General features: G+C 37.4%; 1 protein-coding gene across 1 annotated transcript in view; it reads right to left on the bottom strand.

The window, feature by feature from the left end:
• The window catches only part of Rnls (renalase, FAD dependent amine oxidase), a 262,021-nt gene that overhangs the window by 41,806 nt on the left and 202,274 nt on the right, over window positions 1-17,941 (bottom strand). Inside the window, exon 5 of the mRNA XM_057778762.1 lies at window positions 12,856-13,029. Within this exon, the coding sequence (XP_057634745.1) occupies window positions 12,856-13,029 (174 nt within the window). The remainder of the gene's footprint in view (window positions 1-12,855; window positions 13,030-17,941) is intronic.

Here is a 17,941-nt window from a genome sequence, read left to right as displayed (position 1 = left end):
GGCTTATATTTCAGATGGCAGAGTTACTAGCTTTAGCAGCTTTGCCCAGATTGCATAAGCTTCACTCAGGGTGCTAACTCCCAAGGCCTTTGTATACTTTTAAAATTTTGGCAAATGCTCATTAGTTACTCTGACTAGTATTCAAGTACATAACCTTAAAAATGGTTTAATTTGAGGAAGAATGGGCTTCAAAAAAGACTCTTCTATTTCATATCTGAGATAACCAAATTATATCTTTTTGTTTTTCTCTCTCATTCTTTGATTGGACTTCATAATTAATTATAAATTGATTCCCATGCTGTTGACAACTGGATACAAGGCTGAGCAGATAGATCCATCAATGGGCCCTTAAAAGTTGAAGATAAATTAGATATTAAACAAAGAAATCATGGATACATATGTAATTATTGTCCTAGTTACTTTTCCAGGAGCTGTGTGGAGCAAGGGTTTATTTTGTCTCACATTTCATGGCCCAGTGGCAGGGAAGCCAAGATGGAGTGCAGTGACTGCTCACATTGCGCCCATATGCTTATCTCATCTCCTTTTTTCTTTTTCTTTCCCCCTTTTTTTTCCGAGACAAGTTGTTTTGTGTGTGTGTGTGTGTGTGCGTGCGTGCGTGCGTGCGTGCGTGTGTGTGTGTGTGTAGCATTGGCTGCCCTGGAACTAGCTCTGAAGACCAGGCTGGCCCCAAACTCAATGCCTCTGCCTTCCAAGTGATTGGATTAAAGACTGGAAAATGACCAAGTATAGGGCTGGGAAGATAGACAATTTGTAGGTAGCTGGGAAGGATAGTGGGGCTCAGTGAAACAAAAATGAATAAAGCAATTTTAAAAAATATTTCTAATTTCTACCTTTATCCATGGCTGGAAATTTTTTTTTTTCTAGCATCAATTCCTTTAAAACTTCCACAGATTCTGCTCATTTTTTTTTTTTTAAAAAAACTCATTTAGTGGGACTGTATATATTTCTGGATCTGTTTAAGAGAAGTTTTGTCCTTTGGCTAAGACCTCCCAAGCTTTATGAAAACATCTATTTATCCTGGGACAACGAGAGATTTTCAAGCCCGTTACAGCTTTCACTTGCACTGCCAAAAGGAAAGAACAGAAGGTTTCAATCGTCTTTAACTGGACCTTGCTCAGGTCCCTAGGGCAGGGGGCTTAACCCAACTCACATTTGACTTTAGGCTCTCGCTAGCTGCAGTTTCTTTTCACAATATGTACAAAAACCCAGGTTTTCTATGACAGTCTACTGAAGTGCTCCATCTTCCTCAGTACTTAGCAGTGCTAGGAAGTCACCTTTTACTGTGTGTTGCTGTTCTGTCCTACATGGAACTGTTGTCCTGTATGGAATTTTGTCCTGTATGTAAGTGATGTTGTGATTGCCCTGCTTTTCCAGAACCAGGCAGCACTTCCTCCTGAGCCTGCGCACTAGAATATCACGTTGTCACTGTAGTAGCTGCATGGCTGGGTTCAGCTTTAGATCTGTCACTGTTCAAAGCAATTCTGTGAAAAGATGAAATATATCTCTGGGCTAGAGTTGACTAAAAGCTTTGCTTTAATACATTTGTTGCTTTGATATTATAAAAATTTTTAAATTTTAAGATCTGAGACCAATAAGATGGTGAAGGTATTTAAGCTAGTTCTATAATGTTCCTGTCCTGTTTTGTAGAGGAAATCATCCAGGCCACTGTGGGCATTCTTATCTCCTTTCCTAGTAAGATGAATGAAATTATCCTTCTTGTTATATTTTGACTTAAAAAATATTAAAGATTCTATCTGTGTACTTGGGCAAGGTTCTTCAATCAAAGACGAAATTCTTCAATCTAGAGAAGCCATTATTATGAAAATAAGGGACAGGAAACAAACAGGGATTTTGTTTTTAATAAAAATAGAATTAGACCCAATTGACCTCAGGTTTCAAATGACCTTCCTGACCCTACTAAGTAGAGTAAGGACATATAAAAACAGCAGCAAAGAATTCGCTAGCAATACATAGATAGAAATCTATTTCACTGAGAAATAAACTATTTTAATTTCAAGGATGCTATGTTATTACAATTATGAATTTGAAATATACTAAAAGATTTCCCCTAGTCTCATAGATCAGTTATAAATATTAATGGAATTCCCACAGATTCTTTTCAGATTCTAATATTTAATATCCGTTTATATCATGTAGGGAATTCAACATCCCTGCATGATATAAACGAATATTAAATATTAGAATAACTCATATATGTAAGTGAGCAATATATGAGGTTTATAGGGGGATCCACCATTAAATATACCAAGGTCTGTACAGGAACTTAGAGAGTACATCAAAGTCTTCTTCACCCACTTAATAACAAGAATGTCACTAGTAATAAGGTAAAGACTCTTTAGGCTGAATGGAGTCAATAATGTTAAAAGTGGCAAAAAGATGGACTAGTGATTCTGGGCAGTTAAAAATGCTGTGACATAAAGTTTTTATGGAACTTAGTCGAGCAATTTCCTGTGATAAGGCTCTGTAGTTAAACTTTGAACCTTGCTTTTGAAATAATCTTAATCTTTGCAGTCAGTTCTCTTTAGATGCTGTCCTACTCGCTGAGAGTCTGTGCATCATCTTGTAAACAAAAGTCTTATTGAAAAGGGATCTGAGACTTCACCAACAGGAAGAACCCCATTGAATGTATTGTGCTCCGATTTTAACGCCTTAAGATATTGTTTAGCCACACTAGATGTAAGAGCTGTCACTTTAACAAGGATAAAATTTGAAACACCCATCACACTGGCATTTTGTCTCATTTTCAAAATGAGAATGCTTAAATAAATAATAGACTAATAGCATAAATTTTTTTACTTGTATATACTATTTTATTCAATCCTTATAACATTTTTAGAGAGACAGTATAATACTTTCCATACAGCACTAGGAAACTCAGAACAACCAAGAAACATGGCTACACAGTTGTTAGTTGAGTGACATGAAGATGCTGGCATTGAACAGATTTTACTCTACAGAGAAAGGAGCAACATCACGTGGGTCAACCTAAGTGCTGAATTACAACTTAAAGATAGGATTGTATGTTTTAAAGTCCATTGCATAGTCAAGATGGAGGAAGGACAGAGATGAGAACAAGGAATGAGATATCTTGATTGAGGGAGCCATTCTGGGGCTAGCAAAAAACCTGGCTCTAGAGAAATTCCCAGGAATTCACAGGAATGACTCCAGCTAAGACCCTAAGCAATAGAGGAGAAGAGGCCTGAACTTGCCTTGCCCTGTAGTCAGACTGATGAATATCTTAAATATCACCATAGAACCTTCATCCAGCAACTGATAGAAACAGAAGAGACCCGCGTTGGAGCACTGAACTGAGCTCCCAAAGTCCAGTTGAAGAGTGGAAGGAATGAGAGTATGAACAAGGAGGTCAAGACAATGATGGGTTCACTCACTGAAACAGTCTACCTGAGCTAATGGGAGCTCACCAACTCTAGACTGACTGGGAAGGAACAAGCATAGAATCAAACTAGTCCCTCAGAGTGTTGTTGACAGTTGCATGACTGGAGCAGAATGAGGGGCCACTGGCAGTGCCACAAGGATTTATCCCTACTGCTTGTACTGGCTTTTTAGGAACCTATTCTTTTTGGATAGATACCTTGCTCAGCCTAGATATAGTAGGGAGGGCCTTGGACCTTCCTCAAAGCAATGTGCCTTACCCTCTCTGAGGAGTGGATGGGGGATGGGGTGGAGGATAAGTGGAGTGAATGGGAGGAGGGGAGAGAGTGGGAACTTGGATTGGTATGTATAATGAAAAAAGACAGTTTGTTCTCTCTCTCTCTCTCTCTCTCTCTCTCTCTCTCTCTCTCTCTCTCTCTTATAAATAAAGTCCATTGCACTATGCTGAATAACACTGGTAATTGATCACCTATAAAAAGTTAATTACCCACCAACGCTGGATTAAAGATGAACTTATTTGTGAAAGATTACTATTTGTGATGGTTTGAATGACATGGTACCCATAGGCTCATATATTTGAATGTTCAGTCTCCAGTTGGGAAAATATTGGGCAAAGATTAGGTGGTGCTGTCTTCTTAGAGGAGGTGTGTCATGAGGGTGGGCCCATTCTAGGCCTAGCTTCTGTTTCTGTCTCTCTCTGTTTTTGTTTCTGTCTCTGTCTATGTCTCTCTGTCTCTGTCTCTCTCTGTTTTTTTTTAAATATTTATTTATTCATTATGTATACAATATTCTGTCTGTGTTACCAGAAGAGGGCACCAGACCCTCACAGATGGTTGTGAGCCACCATGTGGTTGCTGGGAATTGAACTCAGGACCTTTGGAAGAGCAGGCAATGCTCTTAACCTCTGAGCCATCTCTCCAGCCCCCTCTCTCTCTGTTTTTTATGTCTCTATATCTCTCTGTCTCTGTTTCTGTCTCTCAATCTGTTTCTGTCTCTGTCTCTCTGTTTCTTTCTCTGTCTATGTCTCTCTGTTTTTGTCTGTCTCTGTCTCTCTGCTTCTGTCTCTGTCTCTCTCTTTATGTCTCTGTCTCTCTGTTTCTGTCTGTCTGTCTCTGTCTATATCTCTCTGTTTCTGTTTCTGTTTCTGTCTCTGTCTATGTCTCTCTTTGTTTCTGCCCCTATCTATGTCTGTCTCTGTTTTTCTCTCTCTGCCTCTGCCTTTATGTCTGTCTGCCTGCTTCCTGAGGATCAGGATGTAAAGCTCTCAGCTACTGCTCCAGCACCATGCTTGTTTGTTTGTCTCCATGATCTTCTTGAACTAACACTCTAAAACTGTAAGCAAGCCACCAATGGAATGATTTCTCTTATATGATTTGCTCAGTGGTGATGTCTTCTCACAGCAAGGGAGCAGTAACTAAGACACCATCCCGAATAATATTTTAATATTCAAACAGAAAACTGCTAACTTGGAGAAACATCAACTTTATCGAGTTTATCACATATTTTCTAAGTTAAATATCTCAGCTGGAGCACATTTGTTTTTCAACCAAGTACTAAAAAGAAATATCTTTCACAAAGAGAACAGCAGGATTCTTTGAAGTGTAACTTTGGAAATTAAAGTCTACATTACAGGGCACCATTGAAAGCAGATGTACATTCTCCAGGGACCTTGGTAAAATGGTACTGAGGATACCTCTTGGAAAAAAAAAAAGCTTCAGTAAAGCTTCCAGATCTCATTGGTAATACCTTATAGTCCAGTAGTTCCAATATCCCATTCACTTAATATTCTAGTCACCAAGAGCTGGTTTCTATTCACTATTGCTAGAGATTCATTTATTATTCAGTGGCCTTCAGATCTATCAATTTAATGGAGAGTTCATTCATTTTTTATAATTTAAGGGTAACAGTAACAGGTTCCTAGTTTGCCTTAAAGGTAAACAATTTGTTACCCAGCCATTTCTTTTCCTGGCAAGCTAAGTGGATGGCCAGTGCAAAGTTACACATTCTCAAGTGTTATTTCAGGGACAGGGAAGGGCTCTTCAGACTTGCATATGAGATATGGCTATCTCAGAAAATATTTGGTAAACACTAGATACTCAATCCTTTGATCCCATGATGATAATGTCAATTTTCAATATTGATCAGGATAAGAAGGACCAGTGACTTTATAGCATGTATGGAAAATGATGGCTCATATTTACACTGAAGGACAGAACCTCTAATTTTGCTGAGATCAGCAGTCCCTTAGCCCATGAGACATTCAAATTTATCTGAGGAAAAATTCTTGACAGTAAGAGAAACGGTGAAATTGTTTTCTGGAGGGCCTTTAGGTAAAGGAATGACCCCGTATCTTCTGGATACTGTTGTCATGGTCACAGGTGAAAATGGAACACAATTGAAGACTTGTCAAGCTTTCATCCAGCTCAAGCCTTTGCTATTTCTCAGGACCCGAGGCTCACAAGCTGTCTGAATTTTCCACAATTTTACAATATAGTTCTCAGCTTGCAAAGGCTTTGAGATGCCTCCAGAATGATGAAGAGCAGGCACTTGTCTGGGAAGCTGAGCAGCACACATTATTTTGAGCCCTGGCTTACAGCTCAGTGCTGACAGCCTCATTTCAGAGCGCAATAAGGACCTAACTTGAAGATCTTTCAAAACAGCCCAGTCTTACAGACATAGCCTTTGTTCAGTTTCTCTCTCTTCTAACAGCTGACATGGTTGCAGGTATTATGGAAACACTGACTTGTGCTTTCTATTCCAGAGGATGAATTCTTTCTTAGTTCAAAATAAGGTTCTTGTCCAGATGTGAGGGTTGCCATATTAATTCAGCTGACAAGAGATTCTGCTAAGGAACCCATTTAAACATTTCTACATAATTTCAGCCAATATATTGCAAAAAGTACCTGATCTTTAACATATCACACCAGCCTTTTTCCAAGCAAAAAAGAAGCAAGGACATGAAACAATTGCTCAGATAAGGATCATCTTGAGGCAGTAGGAAGTTACAGGAACGTTGCAAAGTAACTTACACAACAAACAATTTAAAAATCTTTAAATCCCTTAGGCTCATCCTTTATTTTCTCACCTAAAATAATTACTTGGTGTGTGATGACAAAGCTTCTAAGTATTCTTTTAAAATTCCTCTATGTTTACACTCTGTATTGCTGAGGTCCTTACATGGCTTTCTACTTATTAGAAGTCTCAGTGAAGCAAAGACAAATGGAGCCTTCGACCTTCAGAAGCTTCCATTTGATCACTTCATGAAACTACCTTGGAGATTTAGGAATTGTCGGTTCTTTGTGCAATGATTGGCATGAAGAAAGCCTTCAAAGCTTATTTGTGCATATTTGTCCAACTGAATAAGTTAAAAATGGAAAACATGTAATTAAAAAATCTTGGACTTTTAACCTAGCTGAAAGAAACTGTCACTGTGTTTGTGTGCTCACACATGTGTGCACCACAGGATAGACACACAGAGACACAGACACAGAAAAACACACACACACACCCTAGTAATATTCTTCATACTTCGGACTATTTCTGATGTATACATTTAGTTGACTTAGCTGGTATTCTCTTTCCAACCCTGGCACCAATTATCATACTGAAACAAATTGCTTGGCCAGTGGGTGGACAAGTGTTATTTTAGATGTAATCTCCCATTGAGGACAGATTGACAGGGCAACCAGAGGCTAAAAGGGGTCTGTTGTTTGGTATGATTTTGTATGCAAATGTTCTCCTTACAAAATAGGCTGAGTTATTTCATTCTCTAATGAAAGACCGTTTGTGTTCAAATGTAGGAAACACATAAAATGAGATTATATCACAACTTATACTTAATACTCTAAAATACTAATATATACATATACAACATGCATTTTTATAAAAGTGCTTACATATGTTATATATGAGTGGGTATATAGATATTTTTTACATGTTTAAATATATAACTTTCTTGTTAAGTCATTACTCCAAGTTTTGATAATATCCATATATATGTCCTATGATACTCTATAGCATAACTATAATAATGCCTATTTGCAATTAGTGTTTGACTTCTCCTAATTAAAATGTCTTATCTGATTTATATGGAAGCATCAGTTTTATAATTAAACTTAAAACCTGCTATTTCTATAATACAGTTTTGTAAGTTGTTACTGCCTATTATTTTAGCATGGTTGCTATTTACTCTGAGAATCTTTAAATATACTACTAGGTACCAGACCCACTGACTTATTATCATTTGCTAAGTGCCATGTAAAGCCCTTACTTGAAATATATACCCAAACTGTTTACTCTTCAATAACTCTTCTGGATTATTAATACCTAACAGTACTGATGAGGATGCAGAGAGGTTAAGTCATTTATTGTTATACAATTAGTAAGTTGGTAGGTGTAAGCTGAATATGAACAACTTAACTCCTGGCTTAGATTAACACCAAATTCAAGATGTTTGAGGTGTCTCAGATATCTCAGGTGGTAAACACATCACTGATATGGCATATTCTTGCCCTCTCTATATGAACAACATTGCTAATTGTATTTGGAATCCTTATTTACTGAGTGTGTAGCCTTTCTTGGAATTACTGTTGTATGTCCTTTGTAGTAACTACATGTTAAAAGATTTGCACTTGTATTTGAGGACTATTTATCATTCATATATGTCTAAGTAAGTTCTATAGAATAATATAGACTGCATAGTACAGCAAGAACTGGCAATATGTTTACCAAACCTATTTTTCTTCTTCCTATATGTATGGGTAAAAGACAGGTCCAACTTGACTTCATTGTGCTCTAATTAACAGAATGTGAGCCTACCTAATGTATATTGTCTGTAGATCTATTCTTCCCCTTCTTCCATCAATTTATTGAATACCTATAGAGATAGTAAGTTGAAAGATAGAGAACTCTGTGTCCATTAATAATTTACTTTTTATTCTAATATTCTTAAATATCCACAAACCTTTTAAAAGTTTTTATTTGCTGTGTATGTGAACTTTGCTTGCCTGTATATCTGTGTACTATGTGTATGCAGTGCCCATAGAGACCAGAAGAAGGCATCAGATCCTCTGAGATTGGAGTTAACAGTTGTGGGCTGCCATATGGGTGCTGGGAATTGAACGAAGGTCCTCAGGAAGAGCAGTCAGTGCTTTTAACCACTGAGCCATCTTTCCACCATGTTTTACTAATTGCATTTATTTATGGGACACAGTGATAATTTGATACAGATGTACAACATATGAGGATCAAACCAGATGACTGGGATTTCCATGACCTTGAATGTTTATTGTCTAAAAAAGCTTTTTGAAGAAAGATACCTACCAATCAATACCCATTTGGGCCGATCAAGAAATAAACATCTGTCATACTTAGGTCATTAAAGTTTTACATGTGCTTGCTATTTAAAATAATCTGATAAGTACAAGGTTCATGCTAGAGCATATTACTAGACGGTTTCAGAACAAGAATTTTAACCTAGATCTTAATTTTATTATGAAGTTCTCCCACATTATCTTAATCATTAATCTTAAAAATAATTTCAAAAATCATTGAAGTGAGTTAGGGAGCTTTTCATTATAATATTTTAATAAAAATCTGAGGTTTACATTGGCTAAGAGGTTTTGAGGTTTTGGCCCATTGTGCTTGAATTCATTGATATTGGGCTTGTGGTAAGGAAGCACACCACAGCTGGAGCTGCTGACCTCATGGCTGGGAAACAAAATAGAGAGAAAAAGAAGCACTGGGGTCCCAGCATGCCCTTCAAGGGCACAGCCCAGGTGACTAGGTCTCACTTTCTTATGTTTACATCTCTTCCCAAGTGGAGGTTAGGCTTCTTAAACACATTAGTCTTTAGGAGACTTTCAAGATCCAAACTATTAAAGTGATAAAGGCATTTAAAAACCTATAATACCTCAGATATTAATTCCATAAGATTAAATGCTTTCAGGACCAGACTTATCTGGCCTGATGTTCCTGCCACATAGACAAAAGATAACATCAAGTCGGGATTTATCAGTGTATACTGAAAAATTTTCATAGGTTTGATGTACCTTCAAATGACCCATTATAGAGTACATTTGTAAAATTCTTGAATAATTGAAAGTGTCTTTTCTATAGAAATCTCTTTTAATAAAGTATTTTGTGAAAGTCTCTACATTAGGGGTAAATCTGTCAAAAAACTGATTTGATAACAAAGCTCATTGGAAAAAGAGCACCAAAGGAACCTGTGTCCCACAGCATACATTTTGAGATCACGAATCAATACTGACTCATATTCAAACTGTTGGCACTTGAAATTGGGTCTGGTACACCTTGGAAGTTTTTTCCTTTCCTTAAAAGGAAAGTTGGTTCTGTCTGTGGTGTTCTGCACCTACTGCCTGTTTCCAACACCTGTCAAATGAATATGCCCTGACCTTCATAGGTCTGGGTCATTTCTTTTTATCTTCTGTCCCTGGAGACTTACTGCATTTTGTTCTCAATTCTGGTAAGTTTTGTGTATCCTGTTTACATTTACATTGCTCTACCCGGACAGAACACAAATGTCCCCTCCATTATTTTTGTGTGTGTGTGTTATGGTACTATTCCTTCACTCAAGAAAACCCACCAAAGGCTAGATATAGTGTGGTGTTAGAGAAACAACAACAACACATATCTCTTACTCAACTAGTTCGATGTTAATATGCTAAAACACATGGGATTACACTATAAAAGCATTTATATCGTGTTAAGTCAGCTTGACACACTTAGTACTCTGGGTCCTGATAGAAAAAATAAAACAGCTGAAGTGAAGGTGCTTAGATTTTTGTTAAGAAAAGTTGTTGCTATAGGCTTTATACAAGTGAATGCACACACCAGAGAAGATAAGTTTCCATGTAGTTGACAGAAGAAGGCAGGTATTCCTTGGCAACTTGGAGCACCACCACAATAGGAATATAGCCAAACATGATTTCTAACTTATCTGGTGCCTTGGTTCTAAAATTGTGCGGTGGCTGATATTAAGAGAAACTTATTATTACAAAAATTGACAACCATGAGAGATTCTTGATATTATGTTTTGCTTTTTCGACCCATTCGGTTTTATAAATGATCACTTCAGTGTTGTATGGGTGCTTTCACACACCCTCCCACCTCACTTGTAGAGAAAACTTAATCTGTTCAGAGATAGACTCTTCCTCTCCTTTTTGGGTGACTTTCCCAGGAGAAAAGAGCCCTCTGTCCTCTACAGGCAACCCAGCTATTTAACCTAATCTCACTCAAGGAAACATAAATCTACTGAAATAGTACAAAAAGGTTGTATCTTAGTGAGAGTTTCTGTTGTTGTGACCATGGATTGACACTTTAGGAATCACCAGCCAGAGCCAAGTTTTCTTCCTTTTAAGTTGATCTCTCAGGTGTTGACTTAGACTGCTCGTTTGTTCTTGGCCACCCAGACCCAAAATAATCACACAGAAACTGTATTATTACAACACTGTTTGGTCTATTAGCTCATGCTTCTTATTGGCTATCTCTTATATCTTAAATTAACTCATTTCCATTAATCTGTATCACCACATGGTTATGGCTTACCCGTAAGGCTCTATCCAGAGTCCTGCATCTGTCTCCTTGGGTGGCTATGTGTCTTCACCCTGACTCCGCCTACTCTCTCCTCCTCTATTTGCTGGGAATTCCCACCTTGCCCTATTCTGCATTGCAATAGACCCATAGCAGCTTCTTTGTTAACCAATGGTATTCACAGCATACAGAGGGGAATCCCATATCACTCAGGTATTTGTCATGGTGATAAAAACACTGAGCAGCATAGGCTTTACTTATGAATTTCTTTCTTCATTTTATTTTGTGCTAGGGTTGGACCCACATCTTTGTATATATGAGACAAACGTTCTATCACTGAGAGACTCCCTATGTCACTAACACATCAATCTAGGAAATGTGTCATTTGTCCATAGTAAATCACACAAATGATCTTATATTGTTTAAACATGTTTTTTTGTTACACACGCTGAATATATATCCTCATAGAGATCCTAAGATAATGTCTAAGTCATGATATATAACTTGAGAAGATCGGGGACTATTTGCCTTTCCTCAGAACACACAGGTGTAGAGTTGGCATGGTTACACCTCACAGCTAATGCCCACTGCTGTTACAGGCAGTTCCTAGCTGCTGATCAGATGTGGTATTATGCTAACATAAGTAGCACAGCCCTTGGGGAGTTTTAAGTTGTAGGAGAAACATCTTTTCTGGGACTGTGTCCTCTGACAGAGAAAACACTCCAGCTGAGGCCTGTTATAAACTTCTGGCAAGCCAAGAGACATGAGTTGGTGATTTTATCAGCCAAGACTTCCAACTAATGGGTCACTGACAGCGTTGCTGTACAGTGAAGTGCTGTAACAAACTCAACCAGATTCCTTTTGTTGAGTTCTATCACCTTAGATCATCACAGTTTATTTATGAAGACATTACCTCAGACATTACCACAGTGCTATGGATATGAATACACACACTTTTCTCTGAAATCAGTTACCTTTTCCTTGTGATTCAACTTTCCTTCCTTCCTTCCTTCCTTCCTTCCTTCCTTCCTTCCTTCCTTCCTTCCTTCCTTCCTTCCTTCTTCCTCCTTCCTCTCTCTCTCTCTCTCTCTCTCTCTCTCTCTCTCTCTCTCTCTCTCTCTCTCTCTCTTTCTCTCCCTGTGCAGCATGTATGTGTGTGTTTTCCCTGACTTACTCTGCACCTCTGGCTGGCCCAGAACTTGCTGTGCAGACCTGAAACTCTCAGAGATCATGCCTCTACAACACATGGTCTTGCAAATAAAATTTAAGTTTTAGAACTATCTTTAACCAAAAGGTAGAGTGTGGAGTTCACTGAGTCCTAGGAAGGTTCTCATGAGACATTTGTCAATCACTTTAGTTATATTGTATGTGAACCAATTTTACTTCATTTAAAAAAGATGAAATGTACATAGACATCAAAATATTACAGAATTGATAGATTTCATAGCATTGTAAATTTACCTTTTAATATAGCTGGGGAAGTGAAAGGTCAGCAATTACCAAATTTAAAAAGCCTAAACAAAATAACCCACCGGAATCTCTCCAAAAAACAGACAAAGAGAGAAACATTACATATACACATATGCAAATTAAAGAAAGAGAACCCAGGCTATTTTGCAATCTTAACCTTCTGACAGTATTTGTATGAACTCAGTAAAACAAACCACGTGGTACAAGATTTTCTGGAAAACCTTTCTGGTTTCACTGTGTACTTCATGACTGAGCAAATGTGACATTATGTTTTATCCCCTGTGGCTTGGAGTTAAACACTTGCTCTGTTCAGAATGGCAACACTCAATTAAACAGCATTTTTCTCAACCCACACCCACCATCATTGCTGTGTTCAAGGGAAATAACGGGAGTACTGACCTATATTGCGTTTCTTATCATCAATGGAGATGAAGCGTATACAGGGATTACTGCTGATGTACTGGCCAGCCCAAGGGACGTCAATCTTCATGCCTGCTTCATAAAAGAGGCCCAGAGCATAGCGGGAGGAATAGCTCACAGATGCCAGTTGTTGCCTTTGGAATTCACTAATGACTGTGGAAGAAAAAACAAAACACAAACTCAAAAATATCATCTTTCCCTTTAGTCATCAAGTCCAAACTTCCTTCACACAAGTCCCCAGTCTGCCCTGCAGTCCCATCTTGCTCACCATGAATTCTCAAAAGTAATGTAAGATGCTCTTTTTTTCTATTTTTTTTCAGAATGTTTACTAATGCTGGCACAATTACATCTAGTAAGATGAAGGTTCAAGTTCATTAGACTCCCAATCAAGTCTCTCAAAATTTGGCTCAGAGTTGCTGCTCTAGCTTCATATTGTATTTGCTGGCCATGAACTGTCTGGCAACATTATAGATTTTATAAACTTGCTGCTTAACTATGAGTTGAATGCTTTTGCTAATTATTGTCACAACATTTCACAAAGTATAATCATAATCTTTAAGGTTGAGTATTATTTCCATGCCATAGGTGAAGAGACTGTAGCCCCTTCAATATGCCTAAGTCATTTAATTTGCTAGTCTGTCACCTTCCCATTATAGAACTGTAGCAATTCTATAGTTTATCCCCTGACCTGTTCTTGCTGGTTGTAGTTTCAGAACAAACTCCCGTGCCGCTTTCTTCTCAGACATATATGATTATTTTACACTCAAAAGTTTGTTGACAGTGTCCTTTACTTTACAGAAGCTTCTCAGTTTCAAGAGGTCTCATTTATTAATTTTTGCTCTCAGTGTCTGTGCTACTGGGGTTATATTTAGGAAGTAGTCTCCTGCGCCAATGTAATCAAGTGTACCTCCTACTTCCTTTTCTATAAGGTTCAGTGTGGTTGGTTTTATGTTCAGGTCTTCCATCCATTTGGACTTGAGTTTTGTTCATGGTGATAGATATGGATCTATTTGCATTCTTCTACATGTTGATATCTAGTGACGACAGCACCATTTGTTGAATATGCTTTCTTTTTTCCATTTAATATTTTTTTCTTCTTTGTCAAAAATCAGGTGTTCATAGGTATGTGGATTGATATTCGATTAGTTCCATCAGTCCTCCTGTCTGTTTTTATGCCAATACCAGGCTGTTTTCACTTCTGTAGCTCTATGGTAGAGTTTAAAGTCAGGGGTAGTGATGTCTCCAGAAGTTTCTTTATTGTAAAAGATTGCTTTGGCTATCCTGGTTTTTTTGTTTTTCCAAATGAAATTGAGTATTGTTCTTTAAAGGTCTGTGAAGAATTTTGCTTGGATTTTGATGGAAATTGTTCTGAATCTGCAGATTACTTGGTAAGATTGCCATTTTTACTATGTTGTGTATATATCCAAAAGGGTCATTCATACCACAGGAGCATGTGCTCAACTATATTCATAGCAGCATTATTTGTAATAGCCAGTACCTGTAAACAACCTAGAAGCCCCATTACCGAAGAATGGATAAAGAAAATGTGGTACATTTAAACAGTGGAGTACTACTCAGCAAATAATAATAATAATAATAATAATAACATCTTGAAATTTACAGGCAAATGGGTGTCTCTAAGAAACAACCATATTGAGTGAGGTAACCCAGACTTAGGAAGACAAATATAATATGTACTCTCATAAGTGGCTTTTAGACATAAAGCAAAGAAAAACCAGCCTATAATCCACAACCCCAGAGAACCTAGACAACAAAGAGGACCCTAAGAGAGACATACATGGATCTAAATAGGAAGTAGAAAAAGATAAGATCTCCTGAGTAAATCAGAAACATGGGGGTCATGCGAAAAGGTAGAAAGGGAAAGGGGAGGAAGGGAGGGAAGTGGAGAAAAATGTATAGCACAATAAATACAATAAAAAAGAAAAAAATCCAAAAGTAAAAGCTTATTATTTCTTCAAGACATCATTTTCTTTCCTACTACAAAGCTTTCCCTGCTTAATAAACAGTTGTTCATCTGACACTGGCCTCATTATATTCAGAGAATAGGGGTCTTATTCTTATTTATGTAATTCACTTTTCAAGCTATGGCTTGATATCAAACTAAGCTTATTGTTTTCTGAAAGAGAAGAAGTGAGTGTTGTAAATTTAAGAAATTAAGATCATTTTCCTAAATTTCCCACTTGTGGAATTAAAAGCACAAACAAACAAACTTTTAATTAAGAAAAATGAAAACAAAGCAATCAACCAAACAAACAAAACTGTGAACTATTGAGAACCTACAAAGGCCTGAAGGATTTTTTAAAATGAAAGCTAAAAGGGTCAAGTAGGTTGACAGCCAAATTGAATCTCACCTTCACCATATTTTCACATGTAGCTAAATTTTAAACAATCTGTCAAATGACAAATCCCCTTGGGTAGTCTTTTGAAAAGGTAATTGGTATACATGGAGACTACAACTAGCCATAAACACCCATGTCTGATGGGTGTTTCAGACGTCTGACTGAAACAATCTAATTTTCAACAAACTCACTTATCAAAAATGTCATCTTTAGGATGTCAAGTTTTTGGTCTTTGAAATGCAAGTTAGACCTAAAAGCCTGTCCCATTTTCTTTGAAAAAAGAAAACCCTTTTTATGCTGAAGGAACTAACCTTAAAGGATTCCAAATAATATGTATGTACATATGTATATATATTCCAGAAAGCAAAATAATAATTTATCAAGTATCATGGTATATAAAAAAGGTAATTGAGGGCCAAGAAAGGTAGTGCATACTTTTATTCCCAGAGGCAGTGGCAGACAGATCTGTAAGTGTGAGGTCATCTGAATCTATATAGGGAGTTCCAGGACAGCCAGGGTTACATAGTGAGGCTCTGTCTCAAAGGAAAAAAGACACATGATGACAGAGCAAGGCTCAAATGAAAGTGCATAATTTCTATATCATCAACTTTTACTTGAATTCCACCGTCCGCCATATTCATTTAATTGTGAGTCAATGGATTTACATAATCTTTACAGTTATGCAACGTGAATTTGCATATTATATAACTTTCAAATCATCTATTATTTTATATATTTATGCATATAAACTAAAAGAGACATTTTATCATTGTAATGAGAGTCAAATGACTAAAAGATAGAAGTAAGAGAAGAATTCATGACTTAGGGAACTGTTCCTACTGGACGACCCTTTTGTGTGTGTCTTTGTGTGCATTTGTGCACATGCAGGTTGACATTTGGAAAAGAGAGGAAAAAAAGGGCAAGAATAGAAGACTTGGGCAATACTCCTGAGTAACACTGAGTAATTTAATTTTCTTAGTTTCCTATTGTGACTCATTCCTCTAGTTTTGTACTAGAGAAGAGAAGGCTGATAATATATACTCTTTTTTTTTCTGTATTTGGTAGCAAAATATTCATCTGCCATCATTGCCTACCCTATGCCAGGTTCTCATATTGATGTGTGAGGGGTTGAAGGCAGACCTAACAAGTAGAGGCTCCCATTTAACTTCCATGTTGTTGATCGAGGGGCAAATTCTAAAATGTAGAGCCAGGTAAATGGAGACTAAGCAATAAAGAAAAATAAAGCAGTATAAGGGGACGTTTTACAGGTGAGGATGGTGTGGTTCGTCTATTTCAACTGTCAAAGACATGTGTCCTCAGAGGATTCTACTCTGATTGACATGATAAGCTACTACTGCTTTGCCAGTCAAAGACACACATGATATGGTTTCTGTTGAAATAACTATAATTTGGGGTGAAGGAGAAGACAATAAACATGTAAGGATGAAATTGAACTAAATGACTATCGCAGTAATTGAACCTTCATCTGGCGATGGATCGAGGTAGAGACAGAGTCTCAATTTGGAGCAACGGTCTGAGCTCTTAAGGTCCAAATGAGGAGCAGAAGGAGGGAGAACATGAGCAAAAAATCAGGACCACGAGGGATGCACCCACCCACTGTGACAGTGGAACTGATTTATTGGGAGCCCACCAAGGCCAGCTGGTCTGGGACTGAATAAGCATGGGTTGATTCCGGACTCTCTGAGCATGGCGGTCAATGAAGACTGATGAGAAGCCAAGGACAATGGCACTAGGTTTCGATCCTAATACATGAACTGGCTTTGTGGGAGCTTAGCCTGTTTGGACGCTCACCTTTCTGGACGTAGATGGAAGGACCTTGGTCTTCCCGCAGGGCAGGGAATTTGGACTGCTCTTCAGTATCGAGAGGGAGGGGTAATGGAGTGGGGGGAGGAGAAGAGGAGTGGGGATAGGGGGAGGGAAGTGGGGGGAGGGCAATATTTGGGAGGAGGGGAGGGAAATGGGAAATGGGGAGCAGGTGGAAATTTTAATTAAAAAAGAATAAAAATAAATAAATAAGTAAAAAAAATGGAGGAAGACAGAGATAGTTCTGTTTTAGATAGAATATCTATATGTACATATATAAGTTATATACATTAAGTCTATCAATGTAAGTGTATGTGTATGCATCCTGAAGTAATAACTGATGTCCATCCATCTGGACTGAGATGGAGTAGGCCTTAATGTCATGTAGGGTTGTCTGACTTTTTTTTAAATTACTGTGTGTCAATTCTTTATATATTTTATATGCAACTCTTACAAGAGAAATTCAAGAGCTTTCTCCTCAGAGGCTCATCCCTTACTCTTTTAACAGTATGGCTTTATGTAAAGATTTCTCAAAGTTTATTATTTTTTTCCATGATAGCACTTTTACATCTCTGTTTATAAATCTTTAGCTAGTATCCTACTTCAAGGTTCTGAAAACTCTCTCTTATATGTATGTTTGTATAAATACACACATATATTATATATATGTAATTTCCTGAGAGCTAAAATATTATTTTGAAGTTAAGTCTGATAGGGTTAAGTCTGGCTGATGGGTCTGATAAGTTAATTCTGGCTTGGGAAGAAGAAGTGTAAGGAAAAGAGCTCAGTTGAAGAATACAGAGACTGCTATTTCATTTTATATTATTATTATTAAGCAATCATAACATACAATTAAGAACTAGATTATAAATAACCTGAGA

Source organism: Chionomys nivalis, chromosome 8, assembly GCF_950005125.1.
Source record: "Chionomys nivalis chromosome 8, mChiNiv1.1, whole genome shotgun sequence".
NCBI lineage: Eukaryota > Metazoa > Chordata > Mammalia > Rodentia > Cricetidae > Chionomys > Chionomys nivalis.
Note: the sequence above shows the minus strand (reverse complement) of the source record. Positions and strands in the feature narration are given on the sequence as shown.